The sequence below is a fragment of the Stenella coeruleoalba genome, assembly GCF_951394435.1.
Source record: "Stenella coeruleoalba genome assembly, chromosome: 3".
NCBI classification, from domain to species: Eukaryota; Metazoa; Chordata; class Mammalia; order Artiodactyla; family Delphinidae; genus Stenella; species Stenella coeruleoalba.
Window position 1 is genome coordinate 58,498,567 of NC_137148.1, and position 15,069 is coordinate 58,513,635.

The window sequence follows — 15,069 nt, forward strand, 5'->3', positions numbered from 1 at the left end:
TTCCAGCTGTCTATTAAAGTTCTGTGTTCATTCATTCTTAGGTGCAGTGAGCATCTTTATGATCATTACCTTGAACTCTTTTTTGGGTAGATTGCTTCTCTCTACTTCGTTTAGTTCCTTTGCTGGAGTTTTGTCTTGTTCCTTTGTTTAGAACATATTCCTCTGTGTCCACATTTTGCCTAATTCTCTGTTTATTTCTGTGTATTAGGTAGGTCAGCTACATTTCTCAATATTGCAGAAGTGGCCTTATGTAGGAGATGTCCTATGGGGCCCAGCAGTGCACTCCTCTGTGGTCACCAGAGCCACCTCTAGGGGTGTCCCCTATGTGGGCTGCGTGGGCCCTTCTGTTGTGGTACGGCTGACTACTATGAGTACACTGGTAGGTAGGGCTGGCCCCTGGACCAGTTGGCTGTCAGGCCCTGCCTCCTATGGTGGCTGCTGCCCTGTGGGTGGGCAGAGCTGGGTCTTGGGGCAGCTGGCTATGGGGACCAGGGTTCCTGGGACTGGTGCTGGCTTGTTGGTGGGCAAGTAAGCCCCTGGTGCTGATAGTCTAGAGGGAGGACTCCAAGATAGCACTTGACAGCACCACTGTCCTCGTGGTACAACAAGCTCCCTGAAGTGGTTCTCTCCAGTGTCTTTGTTCCCAGGGGGGAGTCCCAGTTGTCTCCTGCCTCTCTGAGAGGCTAGATCAGCAAGTGGGTCTGACCCAGCTTCCTTATAAATTACTGCCTCTGACTTGGGACTCAAGAGCCTGTAAGGTTTTAAATGTGTTTTGTTTTGTTTTTTAATTGGAGGATAATTGTTTTACAATGTTGTGTTAGCTTCTGCTGTGCAACGAAGCAAATCAGCCACATGTATACCCATATCCCCTCCCTCTTGGATCTCCCTCCTGCCCTCCCCATCCCACCCATCTAGGATATCACAGAGCACCGAGCTGAGCCCTCTATGCTATACAGCAGGTTCCCACTAGCTATGTTTTACACATGGTAGTGTATTTATGTCAAACCTAATCTCCCAATTTGTCACACCGTCCCTTTCCCCTCCCTATGTCCACATGTCTGTTCTCTATGTCTACGACTCTATTCCTGCCCTACAAATAGGTTCATTTGTACCATTTTTTCTAGATTCCATATATATGTGTTAATATATGATATTTGGTTTTCTCTTTCTGGCTTACTTCACTCTGTATCACAGACTCTAGGTCCATTCACGTCTCTACAAATGACCCAATTTCGTTACTTTTTATGGCTGAGTAATATTCCATTGTATATATGTACCACATCTTCTTTATCCATTCATCTGTTGTTGGACATTTAGGTTGTTTACATGTCCTGGCTATTGTAAATAGTGCTGCAGTGAACATTGGGGTACATGTGTCCTTTTGAATTATGGTTTTCTCAGGGTATATGCCCAGTAGTGGGATTGCTGGGTGGTATGGTAGTTCTATTTTTAGTTTTTTAAGGAACCTCCATACTGTTCTCTATAGTGGCTATATCAATTTACATTCCCACCAGTGTGCAAAAGGGTTCCCTTTTCTCCACACCCTCTCCAGCATTTGATGGTGGCCATTCTGACTGGTGTGAGGTGATACCTCATTGTAGTTTTGATTTGCATTTCTCTAATAATTAGTGATGTTGAGCATCTTTTCATGTGCCTCTTGGCCATCTGTATGTCTTCTTTGGAGAAATGTCTATTTAGGTCTTCCGCCCATTTTTTATTTTATTTTTTATTTTTTGCGGTATGCGGGCCTCTTACTGTTGTGGCCTCTCCTGTTGTGGAGCACAGGCTTCGGACGCGCAGGCTCAGCGGCCATGGCTCACGGGCCTAGCCGCTCTGTGGCATGTGGGATCTTCCCGGACGTGGGCACGAACCCGTGTCCCCTGCATCTGCAGGCGGACTCTCAATCATTGCGCCACCTGGGAAGCCCCGCCCATTTTTAAATTGGGTTGTTTTTTTGCTGTTGAGCTCCATGAGCTGTTTGTATATTTTGGAGATTAATCCTTTGTCAGTTGCTTTATTTGCAAATATTTTCTCCCATTCTGAGGGTTGTCTTTTCGGTTGTTTATGGTTTCCTTTGCTGTGCAAAAGCTTTTAAGTTTCATTAGGTACCATTTGTTTATTTTTGTTTTTACTTTCATTACTTTAGGAGGTGGGTCAAAAAAGATCTTGCTATGAGTTATGTCAAAGAGTGTTTTTCCTATGTTTTCCTCTAAGAGTTTTATAGTGTCTGGTCTTACATTTAGGTCTTTAATGCATTTTGAGTTTATTTTTGTGTATGGTGTTAGGTAGCGTTCTAATTTCATTCTTTTACATGTACCTATCCAGTTTTCCCAGCACCACTTATTCAAGAGGCTGTCTTTTCTCCATCATATGTTCTTGCCTCCTTTGTCATAAATAAGGTGGCCATATGTTGTGGGTTTATCTCTGGGCTTTCTATCTTGTTCCATTGATCTATATGTCTCATTTTGTGCCAGTACCGCACTGTCTTGATTACTGTAGCGTTGTAGTATCCTTTGAAATCGGGGAGCCTGATTCCTCCAGCTCCACTTTTCTTTCTCAAGATTGCTCTGGCTGTTTGGTGTCTTTTGTGTTTCCATACAAATTGTAAAATTTTGTTCTAGTTCTTTGAAGAATGCCATTGGTAGTTTGATAGGGATTGAATTGAATCTGCAGATTTCTTTGGGTAGTATAGTCATTTTCACAATATTGATTCTTCCAGTCCAAGAACATGGTATGTTTCTCTATCTGTTTATGTCATCTTTGATTTCTTTCATCAGTGTTTTATCATTTTCTGAGTATAAGTCTTTTGCCTCCTTAGGTAGGTTTATTCCTAGGTATTTTGTTCTTTTTGTCATGATAGTAAATGGGATTGTTTCCTTAATTTCTTTTTCTGATTTTTTTGTTGTTAGTGTATAGGAATGTAAGAGATTTCTGTGCATTAATTTTGTATCCTGCAACCTTACCAAAATCATTGATTAGTTCTAGTAGTTTTCTGGTGGCATCTTTAGGATTTTCTATGTGTAGTATCATGTCATCTGCAAACAGTGAGAGTTTTACTTCTTTTCCAATTTGTATCCCTTTTATTTCTTTTTCTTCTCTGATTGCCATGGCTAGGACCTCCAAAACTACATTGAATAAGAGTGGCGAGAGTGGACATCCTTGTCTTGTTCCTGATCGTAGTGGAAATGCTTTCAGTTTTTCACCATTAAGAAAGGTGTTTGCTGTGGGTTTGTCAAATATGGCTTTTATTATGTTGAGGTAGGTTGCCTCTATGCCCATTTTATGGAGAGTTTTTATCATAAATGGGTGTTAAATTTTGTCAAAAGCTTTTTCTGCATTTATTAAGATGATCGTGTGGTTTTTATTCTTTAATTTACTAATATGGTGTATCACATGGATTGGTTTGTGTATATTGAAGAATCCTTGCATTCCTGGGATAAATCCCACTTGATCATGGTGTATACTTTTAATGTGTTGTTGGATTCTGTTTGCTAGTATTTTGTTGAGGATTTTTGCATCTATGTTCATCAGTGATGTTGATCGGTAATTTTTTTTTATGTCTTTGTCTGGTTTTGGTATCAGGGTGATGGTGGCCTCGTAGAATGAATTTGGGAGTGTTCTTCCCTCTGCAGTTTTTTGAAGAGTTTGAGAAGGATAGGTGTTAGCTCTTCTGTAAATGTTTGATAGAATTCACCTGTGAATCCATCTGGTCCTGGACTTTGTTGGAATATTTTTAATTATAGTTTCAATTTCATTACTTGTGATTGGTCTGTTTATATTTTCTAATTCTTCCTGATTTAGTCTTTGGAAAATTGTACCTTTCCAAGAATTTGTCCATTTCTTCGTGGTTGTCCATTTTATTAGCATATAGTTGTTTGTAGTAATCTCTTATAATCCTTTGTATTTCTCTGGTGTCAGTTGTGATTTCTCCTTTTTCATTTCTAGTTTTATTGATTTGCATCCTCTCCTTTTTTTTCTTGATGAGCCTGGCTAAAGGTTTATCAATTTTGTTTTTCTTCTCAAAGAACCAACTTTTAGTTTTATTTTTCTGTGCTATTGTTTTCTTTGTTTCTATTTCACTTATTTCTATTCTGATCTTTATGATTTCTTTCCTTCTACTGACTTTGGGTTTTCTTTGTTCTTTCTCTAGTTGCTTTAGGTGTAAGTTTAGATTGTTTATTTGGGATTTTTTTGTTTCTTGAGGTGAGATTGAATTGCTATAAACTTCCCTCTTAAAACTGCTTTTGCTGTGTCCCATAGGTTTTTGGGTTGTCGTGTTTTCATTGTCATTTGTTTCTATGTAATTTTTAATTTCTCCTTTGATTTCTTCAGTGATCTCTTGGTTATTTAGTAGTGCACTGTTTAGCCTCCATATGTTTGTGTTTTTTACAGTTTTTTTCCTGTAATTGATTTCCAGTTTCATAGCATTGTGGTCAGAAAAGATGCTTGATATGATTTCAGTTTTCTTAAATTTCCTGAGGCTTGATTTGTGACCCAAGGTGTGATCTATCCTGGAGAATGTTCCCTGTGCACTTGAGAAGAAAGTGTATTCTGCCACTTTCAGGTGGAATGTCCTATAAATATTAATTAAATCTGTCTGGTCTATTGTGTCATTTAAACCTTGTGCTTCCTTATATATTTTGTTTGGACGATTTGTCCATTGGTGTAAGTGGGGTGTTAAAATTCACTACTCTTACTGTGTTACTGTCTCTTTCCCCTTTTATGCTTGTTAGCATTTGCCTTATGTATTGAGGTGCTCCTATGTTGGGTGCATAAATATTTATAATTGTTATGTCTTCTTCTTGGATTGATCCCTTGATCATTATGTAGTATCCTTTCTTATCTCTTGTAACAGTCTTTATTTTAAAGTCTGTTTTATCTGATAAGATTATTACTACTCCAGCTGTCTTGATTTCCATTTGCATGGAATATCTTTTTTCCATCCCTTCAGTTTCAACCTGTATGTGTCCCTAGGTCTGAAGTGGGTCTCTTGTAGACAGCATATATATGGGTCTTGTTTTTGTATCCATTCAGCCAGTCTGTGTCTTTTGGTTGGAGCATTTAATCCATTTATATTCAAGGTTATTATTGATATGTATGTTCCTATTACCATTTTCTTAATTGTTTTGGGTTTGTTTTCTGGGTCTTTTTCTTCTCTCGTGTTTTTTGCCTAGAGAAGTTCCTTTAGCATTTGTTGTAAAGCTGGTTTGGTGGTGCTGAATTCTCTTAGTTTTTGCTTGTTTGTAAAGCTTTTGATTTCTCTGTCAAATTTGAATGAGATCCTTGCTGGGTAGAGTAATCTTGGCTGTAGGTTTTTGTCTTTCATCACTTTAAGTATATCCTGCCACTCCCTTCTGGCCTGCAGAGTTTCTCCTGAAAAATCAGCTGATAACTTTGTGGGGATTCCTTTGTATGTTATATTTTCCTTTTCCCTTGCTGCTTTTAATACTTCTTCTTTGAATTTAATTTTTGTTTGTTTGATTACGTGTGTCTTGGTGTGTTTTTCCTAGGGTTTATCCTGTATGGGACTCTCTGTGCTTCCTGGACTTGGGTGATTATTTCCTTTCCCATGTTGGGAAAGTTTTCCACTATAATCTCTTAGAATATTTTCTCAGACCCTTTCTTTTTCTCTTCTTTTTCTGGGACCCCTGTAAATCGAATGTTGGTGTGTTCAGTGTTGTCCCAGAGTTCTCTGAGATTGTCTTCAGTTCTTTTCATTCCTTTTTCTTTATTCTGCTCCTTGGCAGTTATTTCCACCATTCTGTCTTCTAGTTCACTTATTCGTTCTTTTGCCTCAATTATTTTGTTATTGATGCCTCCTAGTGTATTTTTCATTTCAGTTATTGTGTTGTTGATCTCTGTTTATTTGTTTAGTTCTTCTAGATCTTTGTTAAACATTTCTTGTAGTTTCTCAATCCATGCCTCCATTCTGTTTCCGAGATTCTGGATCATCTTTACTGACATTACTCTGAATTCTTTTTCAGGTCGGTTGCCTATTTCCTCTTCATTTATTTGGTCTTGTAGGTTTCTACCTTGCTCCTTCATCTGTGACATATTTTTTTGTCATCTCTTTTTTTTTTTTCTGGGGTGGGATTGTGTTCCTATGTTACTGGTTGTTTAGCCTGAGGTTTCCAGCACTGGAGTTTGTAGGCTATTGGGTAGAGCTGAGTCCTGGTGCCAAGGTGAGGACCTCTGAGAGAATAACTCCAGTGAGTTATTCTCTGGGGTCTGAGGTCCTCTGTTGGTCCAGTGGTTCAGACTTGGAGCTCAGGCACGACCCCCAGCTTGTGAACCAAGATCCTGCAAGCCATGCAGGGTGGCAAAAAAAAAAAAGGAGCTGAAGAATAACAGAGTAAAAAAGAAAATAAGATTAGAAAACTAAGAGATACGTTAGAAAAAAATAAACATATAAAAATATGGGTGAAACAACAACTGGAAAGTAAAAAAGCAAAAAAAGAGGAGGGAACAAAAAGCTGGAAAAGGCCTTGGCTGTGGGAGGCAAGGTTTAGTTGGTGGGCAGGGCCTATGCTTAGGACCCACTGGGCTGAAAAGGCCCTTGGGGGGTGAAGCTTAGGTTCTATGCAGCAGGAGGGGCCCAGGGGTGCCTCTGGCCTTGAGGGCGGTGGACCAGGTCTGGGACTCCAGCAGGCTCCCTGGGCCCGAGTGGGCAGGGGAAATGCCCGCTGGGCCTCCCCTGATCCTCTGGTCCTGGGGGTTCCCCCCGCCACCATCGGCCTCCTCTTCCCCGCTCCTCCCTCCCTCCCACACCCCTAGGACCTGCGAGGCCCAAGGAGGCCTTGGAGAACAGAGGACCAGGCCCAGGAGCCCAGCAGGCTTCCCAGGGCCTGAGTGGGCGGGGGAAACGCCTTCCGCATCTCCCCTGATCCTCCGATTCCAGAGGGCCCCTTCCCGCCTCTGTCCTACACCCCTAGGAACCTCGCGGCCTGGAGGGGGCCTCAGAGAGTGGAGGCCCTGGCCTGGGAGCCCAGCAGGCTTACCCAGACCTGATTGGGCAGGGAAACACTAGGCACGCTCCCCACTGATCCTCCAAGCCCCTGAGGGTCCCTCCAGGTGTGGGAACCCCTGCCCTCTCCCATCCACCCCTCAGGGGTGCCTGTCCTGTCCGGCCTCCACTTCTCCTCCCCCCTCACTCCCCCACATGTCCTACCCAGTTGCTTGGGGGTTCCTCCCATCTCCTTGGGTATCAAGGTCCCCCACCAACATCTGCCAGGTGCCCTAGTTGTGGGGAGATGCGAACTCCTCGTCCTCCCACACTGGAGGAGGAATCTACATATGCTTTTTAAGAGCACAATCTGTTTCCTAAGCCTGCCAGCTCATCCATATGCAAGCCCTGCTGTCCTTCAAAGCCAGATGTTTTGGGGGGCTCGTTTTCCTGGTGTTGGACCCCAGGCTACAGAGCCTGATGTGGGCTCAGATTCCTCACCCCTTGGGGAGAACCTCTGCAACTGTGATATCCTCCCATTTGTGGGTCATGTAGTCTGGGGTGTGGGTCTCTCCTTGTGGTTTCTTCTTAATACTGTTAGTTGTGGAAAAATCTTTTCTGCTAGTTTTCAGGTGGTCATTCTCATCAATAATTGCTCTGTTAATAGTTGTAATTTTGGTGTGTCTGTGGCAGGAGGTGAGCAGGAGGGTCTTCCTGCTCTGCCATCTTGGCCACATCATAAGGAGAAGGGAGGCTATAAGTTTTGATTCTCTGATAGGGCAAATCTCTCCCCTTATCATTTTTCATCTTCTTCATATAGTCTTTTATATTTTATATGCATATTGTTTATTCCTCCAGAGTGTACATAAAATCAATGTCAATTTCCCCCCAAATTTGAGAATTTTAATTAGAACTGTACTGTGTTTGTACTGAATTTCTTTCATCTGTAAGGAAGGGTTGGCACTCAAATCTCAGAACTGTGGGAATTACAAGTCCCATTTTTCCTCTGCTGCATTCCCAAACACAGTAGTAGTGGTAGCCAAGAGCTATTTTCCATTCTTGGCTAACCCCTAAATACTTACTGGAAATTTAGAAGCTTGCTCCCTTCCCATAGGGCAAAGTTATTATAGCTTACTGTTTAGAATAAATAAGAATTCTGTATAGGCTTTTTGAAAAGCAACATGCCATGTAAAGAAGATAAGGAATTTATATTTCTTTACATCAACACATATTTCTTCACCCTTGTTGAAAAAATTTTAAAAGGAAACAGACACATTGGAAATAATCCTGGATGCAGATAAGTAAATTGGATTGTATAATATATCTGTGGTAATTTTTTTTTCCTTCTCTCCCCACTGGGTTTGTTCTCTTTATCTGTGAATCTGCTTCCATTTTTGTTATTCACTAGTTGTATTTTTTAGATTCCACATATAAGTGATATCATACATATCTTTCTGTCTGACTTACTTTACTTAGCATAATGCCCTCCAAGTCCATCCATCTTGTTGCAGACAGCAAAATTTTTTTTTATTGCTGAATAGTATTCCATTGTATATATATACACCACATCTTTGTCCATTCATCTGTTGATGGATACGTAGCTTGCTTCCACATCTTGGCAATTGTAAATAATGCTGCTACGAATATTGGGGTGCATGTATCTTTTCAAATTAGTGTTTTTTCAGGTATGTATACCCAGGAGTGAGTGGGGATTGCTGGGTCAAATGGTAGCTTTATTTTTAGTTTTTTGAGAAACCTCCAAACTGTTTTCCACAGTGGCTACACCAATTTATATTCCCACTAACAGTGTACAAGGGTTCCCTTTTCTCCACACCCTCACCAACATCTGTTGTGTTCTTTTTGATGATAGCCATTCTGACAGCGTGAGCTGATAATCTCATTGTGGTTTTAAGGTATATACATTTTTAACATGTTTGCTTGCAGGATGCCATGGCTTTTAATAAGTTTAATGTTCTCCACTGGCACATAGTAGATGACCCGTCTTTCCCTTATCAGAGCATCACTTTTCCTGGATTAAGCCAAAAAGTGAGTTATTCATGTTATTGTTGTTGGTATACAAAAAAAAAATTTGGGTATAGTTTCATTAGAAGTTTGCAGCTTAAATGTTTCTTCTTATGGATAGAATTGAAGTATAAAAGTTAGATATTTGGGGGACTTCCCTGGCGGTCCAGTGGTTAAGACTCCATGCTTCCACTGCAGGGGGTGTGGGTTAGATCCCTGGTCAGTGAGGCCAAAAAAAAAAAAAGAGAAGATATTTGTGGTTTTAAATGTTTTTAATAGGCTTCTGCTGAGCATTTTAGATCCACAAAACTGTTGTGGTTTTGTAATTGTTATGTTATCGTAAATGTAAACAATCTCTAGGGGCTATACAAATAAAAATTTAAAAACCTTAATGAATGTAGCAGACCTGAAGCATTCGTGATTAACATAAGGTTAAGTAATTATATTTACCAAGTAGTCCAACTGTATATTTGTTTCAAACAGAATTGTTTTGAATTCTATAAATGACAACTTCTTTTCTCTCTGAAAAACTATATGAAACAAGGAATCTTACAGATAACGGCTCCTTCTTGGAAAATAATGGTGGTCTTAGGAGTGTTCAGATTCACTGTATTACAGACCAGGGAAGCTGGGAGTGAGCCTCGATACCATCTAGTTGAATCCCCCTCTAGTACAAGGCCAGTCACTGACAGCCAAGAGAAGCTGTATGTCTCATCCAAAGTTGTAGTTAGGAAGAGGCAGAGCCAAGACCCTAAATTTTGTCCTCTGGCCACAATTCCAGAACTTTCTCCAAGGCTTTGATGTAGTTTAGGTTGAAATCCTAGCAGCACTCCTGTTGTTGTTTGCTTTTAATATGGAAAACTTCAAACATATACAGAAGTAGAATTTAATGAATTCCCATTTCCTTATCAGTTAGCCTCAGTAATCAAGTAATGGCCAGTCTTGTATCACCTATACCCCTTCCATTATTTTGAAGGTAATCCCAGACATCATATCTTATTGGTTAAAAAGGCCTGTTTAAAAAGTTATAGTTCGTTATCACCGCTAAGAAAATAGCAATAATCCAGATAGCCAGTCATCATTCGTGTTTCCCCAAGTGCCTTTTTCAAGAAAAATTTATTTGCATTTGGATGCAAATAAGGTCCATACATTGTGGTCAGTTAATATGTCTGTTCTCTTTTTTTTTTTTTTTGCGGTGCGCGGGCCTCTCACTGCCGTGGCCTCTCCCGTTGCGGAGCACAGGCTCCGGACGTGCAGGCTCAGCGTCCACGGCTCACGGGCTTAGCCGCTCTGTGGCATGTGGGATCCTCCCGGACTGGGGCACGAACCTGCGTCCCCTGCATCGGCAGGCGGACTCTCAACCACTGCGCCACCAGGGAAGCCCTGTCTGTTCTCTTTTATATATAGCTGCCCATCCCTGCCCATCTCTTTTTTTTTCTTATAATTTATTATTTTCATTGAGGAAACTAAGCTCAGTTTGTCCTATAGTTTCCCACAGTCTGGGTTTTGCTGGTTGCATTCCCAGTGTCAATATCTTCTTCTGTCTCCTGTATTTACTGTAAACTGGTAGTTAGATCTAGTCTTGATTCAGTACAAATTTGATGTTGAGGGTGGGGGTAGGGCAAGACTACTTTTTAGAAGTTGAGCATTTATTTATATTTATATATTTATACCTTGAGAAATGTGCCATGGTAACACCTTTAATGGACCTTTATGTTTAGTTACCACCAATATTGAGTTCTAATTTTTCAAGGACCTATAGTAGGACCAAGGGTAATCTTTAAAAACAAAAAACAGGTCACTTATCAGAGCATCTCGGGGAATTTTTAAAGCTGACAGTAATTAAAGTTACTTTGAAAGACAACAGCTATGCTTTGTAATAATGTGTGAATTTTGATTCTAAAACTGACAAGGGCAGTGTATTCAGAATTTTCACTTCAAACATTTCTGTTTTGTCATACAGTTACATGAGGTTGAAACAGCCTGACGGTAGACACTGCTGAAACGAGGTGCTGGTAGAGAGAGACAGTCCTATCAGTAAATCTGGAATTAACCCAAAGTGTGCTGAGAGCTTATTAAGATACAGTAAACAAATAATTTAAATGAGTCATCCAACATCACATAAGACTATTTTATACTTTGTAATAATTGAATAATCTGCCAGCAGATACTGAAGTACAAACAGAGCTGTAAACAGTTCATACATTTTAAGAAATATGGCTTTTACAGGGAAGCTATTCTTCGTCTCATGTTTATACTCCAAACGATGTCCGTATGGTGATTGAATATGCCCGATTACGAGGGATTCGGATCTTGCCAGAATTTGATAGCCCCGGACATACGCAGTCTTGGGGAGAAGGTAAGGAGCGTGTTTTATGAGTTGCAGAAAATGAACATTTGAGGTCCTGCATCTCATGACTTGGTGTTTGCTCATTTTGTTCTTGTGATTTGCACAAAGGTTGTGCAAACTATTGATAGTTGTAATTCAGTAACTATTATGTGTCTGTTGTGAGCAAGTCACTATCTAGGCATTGCCTAAAGTATAAACACAAGGGATAAAGGAAAACAAGAAATGATTATAACAAGTAGAATGCATAAGTGAATTAAACATTACAGGAATGAAGTAACACTTAAAATGCTTTTGAGAGATCACAGAATATATTCATGTTTCTGGTAGAGGGAATAACAGGAAAGGCAATTTAGCTGGAGTACAGTGCAGCAGAGAGTAGTTGTACTGTTGGGTGCTTAAGAACTGGCTCTGGAGCTAGATTGCCTGGATTTGAATCCTGCTTCTGGCGTTTATAAACTGAGTGACCTTGGGCAAGTCAGAACATCTCATCCTCAGTTTTCCCATCTCTAAAATGGGAGTATTAGCAGTAGCTATCATGTAATTTTTTTTTTTGAAGATTACAGAATGAATGTAAAGCACATAGCACCACACCTAGCATTTATAATTGTGCAATAAGTTTATTAGAATAGACATAGAGTACAGTGGGAAATGAGTCTGAAAAAGTAGTGTAGAGGGCTTGGGTGAGGAATGTGGGATTCATCAGGACACATGGAAGCCAGTGAAAGTTACAGAGTAGAAGAGTGACATGATGGGAGCCACACTAAAGGGAATCCTATGTGAAAGTGACAGATTTGGAAGGGGGAGGAGATTGAAGGTCCTAGACCAGAATGGTGATAGCAGGGATGGAAAATAATATACAGAACTGAGAGACATTCTGGAAATACAACCCATAGAACTTGGGTAACTGACTGACTCCAGGAGGAGAGGGACAAGAGACTTATTAGGAGGATGGTGTCTTGCTTACCAGAATGTGAAAATCAGGAGAAGCTACAGAAGGAGCTTGGGGAAGACTATTTGGTTTTTGTTAGATTATATTTGAAGTGAAGCTAGAATATCTAATTGTATCCAGCAGGGACTTTGAAATATGGTTTGAAGCTCGAGACAAAAGGATTGGGGCAAGGTTTAGATTTGGGAGTCGTTAATATTTGAGATAATATTTGAAATGGGTAAAATCTCAGAGGCTGATGGAAAGGGAAACAGAAGAGGTGTACAGGGATAGTATTCAGGAAACAGTTCTTATTTGGAAGAAATTATAATAACTCTTAGTAAACACATTTATCTTTTTCTGTATAAAATCTCTTTTGGCTTCAACAAAATAATATAATCATGTGCAAAGCCGTGTCTTTGTGACTGAAATACTTCTTTAGAAAAGATTCTCTGTGTTTCCTTCCAGGCCAGAAAGACCTCCTGACTCCATGTTATAATGGAAAAGATCCATCTGGGGCTTTTGGACCTATAAACCCTATTTGGAATACAACTTACAGCTTCCTGTCTAAATTTTTCAAAGAAATTAGTACCGTGTTTCCAGATGAATTCATTCATTTGGGAGGAGATGAAGTAGATTTTGATTGTTGGTATGAAAATTTGTTAAAACCCACGTATTTCTAAAAACTTGTATCTGAAGTAGGTGTAGAGGTCTCCACATGAAAAGGGAAGATTTGGGGTAACATCTCTACAGTTTTAACTTGGCAACACAACTCGTGAGATGGTGGATTTCTGCAGAATGTCCATATGGGTGGTATGACAAAGTAAAAGCTTTTAGGAAGGAGAATTAAGATGCAGAAGGAAATGGGAATTAAAAAAAAAGACTAAAGAGTGAACAAAGGATAGCTTTAGTGAAAGAGGGTAATGATTAAGTGGGAGAGATTTTTCAAGTAAAAGTCCTCTTTGCAAATAGCCTCAGATGGAGGAGAGAGGCGGGAGGTTAGGGAAAACCATTTTTCTAGGAAATCGGCTTCTAGAAAAAAATTGTTTGCACTGGAAAGCTAAGATAACTTATAATTAAATTTTTAGGTTTATTTTACTCTACAAAATTTAATAGTTTTACATGTGTATAAGATGTTAGGGATATATGCTGCTTTAAAAAGATTGGGCAGGGACTTCCCTGGCAGTCCAGGGGTTAAGACTGCGCTTCCAGTGAAAGGTGTGTGGGTTCAATCCCTGGTCGGGGAACTAAGATTCCATGTGCCATGCGGCCAAAAAAAAAAGAAAAAGATTGGGCACATTGAACTTTTAATGAAATTTTGACCACTTTTTGTTTAAGGGCATCCAATCCAGAAATCCAGGATTTCATGAGGGACAAAGGCTTTGGCAGAAATTTTAAGAAACTAGAATCTTTCTATATGCAAGCGTAAGTTACTTTAAAGCCTACTTCTGTTTTTATTTCATCAATGCCTTTTGTAAAAGCTTAAGCTGTTATTTAGCACTACTTTATTTTTCATTTTCTCTCCACTCCTTGCCAAAGTATAGACGTTATATTCTTTGTTACACAAAATATAGATGAAAAATCATAAAGGAGGGAGCAATAGCCACTATTTTCTTTAAATCAATAACATGGTGACTCTGATCCTTTTGCAGTAACTGTTGAAACACAGGATAACAGTCATCTGTTCTAAGAACTCAGCTCAGAGCCCTGGCTGCCCTGCAAAGTCTTCGTCACCATCCATCCCCTGGAATTCAGTCCCTTTTGTCAACGCCGGAGCATTTCTTTTACTTTATATCTGTGCTGTCTCGTGTGGTAGCCACAGCCACATGTGGCTGTTTGTATTTAAATTAGAATTGAAGAAAATTAAAAATTCAGTTCCTCAGTCACATTAGCCACATTTCAGGTGTTCAACAGCTAGATGAGGCTAGTGGCTACCATGCTGGAAAGTGCATATATAGAACATTTCCATCACTGCATCAAGTTCTAGCAGATAGTGCTGCTCTATGCTAGGGAGCAGTAAACTTGTTCTCTGAAGGGCCAGACAGTAAATATGAGAGATTTCGTCGGGCACATGTGGTTGCATACTCTTTTTTTTGTGCATACTCTTATTTTTTTAAACAATGCTTTACAAGTGTAAAAACCATTCTCAGCTCAAGAGCCATACAAAAATAGGCTGCAGGCTATAGCTTGCCAACTCCTGCATTGAGCAAGCCCAGATTCTAGCCTTTTCCTGTTCAGCTTTTTGTGTAATACAGGCTAATTTTTTTATCCTGCAGAGCACCTGCCATTGTCTGAACATCAGGAAATATTTGTGAATTGATTGTCGACACTGTTGGAAGTTATTTAGGTGATGTCACAGGCTAGTTTCTTTTATTCTAAGATACCCATGAAATTACAAAGGTTGCTGTTTATACACTTCCCTAGGAGTTGTCCCATCTTCCTTTCTTTGGGGTATGCTTAGCTCATTCATTCTGCAATTGACTGTTGAACCCCTCTGCTGTGTCAGGTTCTGAGCCACGTGCTAGAAAGAAGGAACCACATGGGTCACCACCCAGCTTTAGCTAGTTCTGCTATAAAGCTGTGCTATACTGAGAGGCACCTCTCAGTGTTGGGAGTTCTTGGGATAAAAATGTGCATTCTTTACACATATTGGTAAGCTTGTGATCTGAAATAACTGTAATTTTTTTCAATGGTAGGGTTTTGGATATGATTTCAGCCATTAACAAGAGCTCCATAGTCTGGCAAGAAGTTTTTGATGATGCAAGCAAGGTGAGAAGTATTAAGACTGCATTTGGTTTTGATAATATGAGAGACTTAATACTTCCTTGG

At 40.0% G+C, this 15,069-nt stretch overlaps 1 protein-coding gene across 3 annotated transcripts in view; it reads left to right on the forward strand.

Moving 5' to 3' along the window:
• Positions 1 to 15,069, forward strand: part of HEXB (hexosaminidase subunit beta) — a 42,664-nt gene that overhangs the window by 24,995 nt on the left and 2,600 nt on the right. For 2 of the 3 annotated variants that reach the window (XM_079916444.1, XM_079916446.1), the window contains 5 exons: positions 8,888 to 8,989; positions 11,195 to 11,324; positions 12,709 to 12,889; positions 13,579 to 13,665; positions 14,937 to 15,009. In XM_079916444.1, coding sequence (XP_079772570.1) covers positions 8,888 to 8,989; positions 11,195 to 11,324; positions 12,709 to 12,889; positions 13,579 to 13,665; positions 14,937 to 15,009 — 573 coding nt within the window. The remainder of the gene's footprint in view (positions 1 to 8,887; positions 8,990 to 11,194; positions 11,325 to 12,708; positions 12,890 to 13,578; positions 13,666 to 14,936; positions 15,010 to 15,069) is intronic. The other variant, XM_079916445.1, reaches the window with a different exon arrangement.